The sequence below is a fragment of the Vigna umbellata genome, chromosome 10, assembly GCF_029865625.1.
Source record: "Vigna umbellata cultivar VRB3 chromosome 10, Vumbellata_1.0, whole genome shotgun sequence".
Taxonomy (NCBI): Eukaryota; Viridiplantae; Streptophyta; class Magnoliopsida; order Fabales; family Fabaceae; genus Vigna; species Vigna umbellata.
The window spans coordinates 20,435,241-20,440,288 of NC_142174.1; the positions used below are offsets into that span (position 1 = coordinate 20,435,241).

Genomic DNA, 5,048 nt, shown 5'->3' on the forward strand with positions numbered 1-5,048 from the left:
ACAACACTTTTGACGTCGTCCACAAAATTTAACGGTTGGGACTTTAATGATTTAATTTTACATAAATAGGAATACAACTATACTACTTCAAAATACAAAAACCTAATTGACACGAATACGTAGAAATAAGCACCTTGGAATCAATTAAACCTATAATTAATTATAAAGATGATTACTATATTAATTAAGATAATTATTATAAATTATGATATATTATAGCAATCCAGCAAAGTCAAAAAGTCAAAACCCTAAAAATTATAAATCTCCGTGCTTGCACTTCATGCATTTTTTGGCACTGGTTTTCGCTGTTTCGCGGCGTTGTTAACTTCCCTTCTCCCCACTACCTTCCACAATCTCCAAACATGGGGCGGAAACACGACGCCGTTTTGGTCGGCAAACCAGTTGCCGAAGAAGCACCCTACAGCCCCGAGCTCGATTCCGAGAAGAAGAAGAAGAAGAAGAAGAATAAGAACAAAGACATGCAGCAAGAAAGCGAAAACAGCCCCAAACGAAAGCTCGACGATCTCGACCCGCAAAACGGCACCGAATCGAAGAAGAAGAAAAAGAAGAAACACCACGACTCCAAAGAGAATGCAGAGGAAACCAACGGTGAAAGGAACAACGACAACGGCGCTAATCGCGATGAAACGGTGGCGGACGGCTCTGTAGTGGTTACTGGAAAGAATGCCGGAGATGCGAAATACGCAGCGGTGAAAAGCTTTTCGGAATCGGGACTGCCGGAGAATGTGCTGGAGTGTTGCAAGGGTTTCGAGAAGCCTTCTCCAATTCAATCGCGGGCGTGGCCTTTCTTATTGGACCGCCGTGATTTGATTGGAATCGCTGCCACTGGATCAGGTGCATTGTTGTTTGTGTATATGTGTGTTTCGCGTGACTTGAAATTAGTTCTGATTTTGGTGCTTTTGCTTTCAGGGAAAACGTTGGCGTTCGGGATACCGGCGATTATGCATGTTTTGGGAAAGCGGAAGGGTAAAGGTTCCAGGGGACGGAACCCTCTTTGCCTCGTGCTCTCTCCTACTCGAGAGCTAGCACAACAAGTAAGAAGTTTGGATATATTGAATTTGAATTTAAACTTCATTCTTTAATCATTTCATGTCTGTTTTGTACTTCTCAGTTGCAATTTGAAATTAGAGTCCTAAATTACTTCCGTTGAAATGAGAGAATTTGAATCTCTCTCAAGTTACTGAAAAGAGAGGTTTACTTGGATTTCAAATTCAAATCAAAGGGCTTTGCAGTGTGAATGATGTAGTTGCTACTTCCCTCATTATAGGAGATGTATACTCGAACGTGAGAAACGATGGGTCACAGACAATTAATCACCTAACTGATATTGTTAAATTAAATGGCGTGTGATGTGTTAAATATCGGTGTCACGTGAACTGTTATAACTTACACACATCTGAACACTATATGTGTATAACAGGAAATTGATTGATGCTATTTATTTTAGAATAATATTTCTAAGTTCTTACAGTTATGTGAATTTTACAACTCAAGCCCCCCCCCCCCCCCCCCCCCCCCCTCACCCCCACCAAACCCAATGTTTCTTACTTTTCCGACGTCCAAGAGTATTGAATTGTATTACTGATTTACTTAATGATAATATCTAACAGTTTTCTTCAATTGTTTTATAGATATCAGATGTCATCTGTGATGCGGGTAGTTCTTGTGGTGTGGAATCAATCTGTTTGTATGGTGGAACCTCCAAAGGCCCTCAAATCTCCTCACTAAAATCTGGCATGGTAAGTTGTTGCTACTCAAATATCAATTGAATTTAAATGCTTGTTCATTTACATGTTGAGTATTTTTTTTGTCCTCTTTTCATTAGCATCATATGGATATTTTAATACCACTTTTTCCACCCAGGACATTGTCATTGGAACTCCTGGTCGTATTCAGGATCTAATTGAAATGGGTGTCTGTTGCCTCAAAGAAGTATCTTTTGTGGTAAGCTGTAATTTTCAAGCAGAATTCTGTTGTTAATTTTCCTCTTATTTTTTAGTGCACTTTATACTATTTAAGCAAGTTGTTATACCCATCTTATCTTTTTGTTTACTATATTCATTGGTGGGAAGGTCAGTCTGAGTCTCTTTGTTCTACACATGATGCATTTTGAATTACCACAATTTGCTTGTCGGTTGCGGCCTTTTCTCTGGCTTTAAATATGTGAATTAGAAGTAGATGCTTGTTTATAAGCAAAATGTAGTGAGACTTTTGCAAACATTGTCATTTATTTGTTGTTCCAGGTACTTGATGAAGCAGATCGGATGCTTGACATGGGTTTTGAGCAAATAGTCCGCTCTATACTGGGTCAGACAAGTTCTGGTATGATGCATTGTTATCAGCTGTTACCCCTATAACTAGTCATTAATTTATTCCTTTTAATATCTTGTCCTACTGTTTTTTAATATTTGGCTATTGTAAAAACTGGTCTATACGACTGATTCTCCAAGAAGCTTACATAGATAGTTTGTTTGCTAAAGTTTTTCCATTTCATTTTTGTCTCAATAAAAAGAGTATACTTGTCCGCAGATCGTCAAATGGTTATGTTCAGTGCTACATGGCCTTTGGCAGTTCATCACTTGGCTCAGGAGTTCATGGATCCCAATCCTGTAAAAGTCTGTATCTTTTTCAAAAAAGATTTCAGCTATTTTCATACAAGTTTTTGGAGGAAAAAATGCTTAAACTTGTGACAGGTTGTTGTAGGTTCAGAAGACTTGGCTGCCAATCATGATGTCATGCAGATAGTTGAGGTGTGAATTTGATCAAATCTATATTACTCATACTTATATATGCTTTTGGTTAATATTGATTCCTTTCACATTCATAGGTCTTGGATGATCGTGCTCGTGATAGGCGCCTGGTTGCTTTACTGGAAAAGTACCACAAATCTCAAAGGTATATTCTGCAATCTGCTTCTTACGTGTTTTGTTTTGCTACGTGTTGCTAAGATCTTGTATATTGTTTCTCAGCAATCGAGTATTGGTCTTTGTTTTGTACAAAAATGAAGCCAAACGAGTTGAAAATATGCTTCAAGAAGGGTATGTCACCTCACACTTTATAATAATTTCCTTGTGAAAATATCTGGTGGTTGCTCTAAGTGCGTGCTGATATAAATATAATAGATACTTAGGATGTGTTAAATACCATCTTCAGGGGTTGGAAGGTTGTTTCAATACATGGGGACAAAGCTCAACATGATCGCACAAAGGCACTCTCATTGTTCAAAAAGGGAAGCTGTCCTTTAATGGTAACTTGTTTTACACTGTTATTATTAGTGATAAATTTTTATATCAGCATGACAACTCAAAAGTTAAATGAAATTTATGAATTGGTATCACAGCAATGTTTGACTGTTTTCTACATGATACTGTAGCTATATATGAGAATGGTTGTTTTCTTCGCATCAATTTGACTTTATATTTTACCAATATGTTTTTCTGCACTTGCTAACTCTGGAAAATGTTTTTATGCAAATTTGTCAGTACTTGTTTCTTATCCCTTTTAAAGCTTGAGTTTTATTATTTTTACACTTCTGAACTGTGGGTGAATTTAAACCCACTTTTTAATTCCCGTTAGTCCTCAACGATAAATATTCAGTTCAGTTTAGGAAAAAAAATTTAGGTCAATCTATTTTTGAACTTTAATATTATTGTCAGGACTCCTGCTAATAATGCCTTTAGTGGGTACAGTATGAAATTTTCTGACAGAACTAGCTTTATGTCTATTGAACGGGACATGATCCCTCAAACAGTGTTGCTTTATATCCAATTATTTGACATAATTCAATGATCAGGTTGCTACTGATGTGGCTGCACGGGGATTGGATATTCCAGATGTTGAAGTAGTGATAAACTATAGTTTTCCTCTGACTACAGAAGATTATGTTCATAGAATTGGGCGGACTGGACGAGCTGGTAAGAAAGGTGTTGCCCATACATTCTTCACACAGCAGAATAAGGTAGTACTAACTAACAACTCTAATCCTCCTAGATTATAGTATTACTTTGTTGCTTTTTGAGTTTTTTCACCCTGGTATCAATTAAGAATTGAAATATTTCAGGGACTTGCTGGGGAGCTGGTGAATGTTTTGAGGGAAGCAGGGCAAGTCGTACCCGATGACCTCCTGAAATTTGGCACACATGTAAAGAAAAAGGTCCTTTTTCTTCCCCATTTTTCTCTTTGCACTTGTTCAGGTTTTTTTCTATGATAAATCTAGGATTAAAATTTGATTTTGGTTGATTGTAATTATAATTTTGCAATCTATTATAGGAGTCCAAGCTTTACGGGGCGCACTTCAAGGAAATCCCTGTTGATGCTCCAAAGTCTCAAAAGAAAACATTTGACGACTCTGACGATGAATGATTGACTCTGTGTTTATCTTTGGCTGAAGGAATATGTGAATTCAGTCATTTCTTACTCTTTATTCGAGTTATTTATTACTTTAAAAGGTAATAAAGAAAGATTAGTTATAAATAGGTTAGTGAGTCTTTTCCTGTTGTAGCTTGCACTTGTGTGTGCCTGTAAGCTTTTTTTTCTCGTTACAAGATGATAATTTTAAATTCACATATTTTTAGACTTTTAATTGATTAATTAATTAATTAATTTACTATTTTCCTTTGGTTGCATCTCCTTAAATCGGAGGTTGGTACACCGATTTATTATGCTGTTAATTTTTTATATATTATCTTTAGTTTCTTGGGTGCCTATGCACGGATCATATTTACTTAGGGTGTGTTTATTTGAAAGGAATGATTTGGAAAGAGTGACCGGATGAATATGACGGTGAATTTGTTATTGTTATTTTTTTAGTAGATTTAAAGGTGAGTAAGAATAAATTTAGAAGTAAAATTTGTGAAAATTAGTATTGGATTTAATTGAAAATAAAAAAATTGTTTAATTATTAAAAATTAAAGATTATTAAAATACATATATTTATTAAAATAATATAAAATAATAATTGTTAATGTTATATTTAATTATAAAAAGATTTATAAAGAAGAAAAAAATTAAAATTAATTATTAAAATT

The 5,048-nt window shown here is 35.4% G+C and overlaps 1 protein-coding gene across 1 annotated transcript; it reads left to right on the forward strand.

The window, feature by feature from the left end:
• The first annotated feature begins 271 nt into the window (after positions 1-271).
• Positions 272-4,635, forward strand: STRS1 (DEA(D/H)-box RNA helicase family protein). Its single transcript, XM_047300967.2, has 13 exons — positions 272-855; positions 931-1,055; positions 1,653-1,760; positions 1,885-1,965; positions 2,265-2,343; positions 2,551-2,636; positions 2,715-2,771; positions 2,849-2,916; positions 2,991-3,059; positions 3,175-3,268; positions 3,815-3,979; positions 4,082-4,174; positions 4,291-4,635. Exons 1-13 carry the CDS (start codon positions 363-365, stop codon positions 4,381-4,383), a joined length of 1,611 nt encoding a protein of 536 aa, XP_047156923.1. The 5' UTR covers positions 272-362; the 3' UTR covers positions 4,384-4,635.
• The last annotated feature ends 413 nt before the right edge of the window (positions 4,636-5,048 follow it).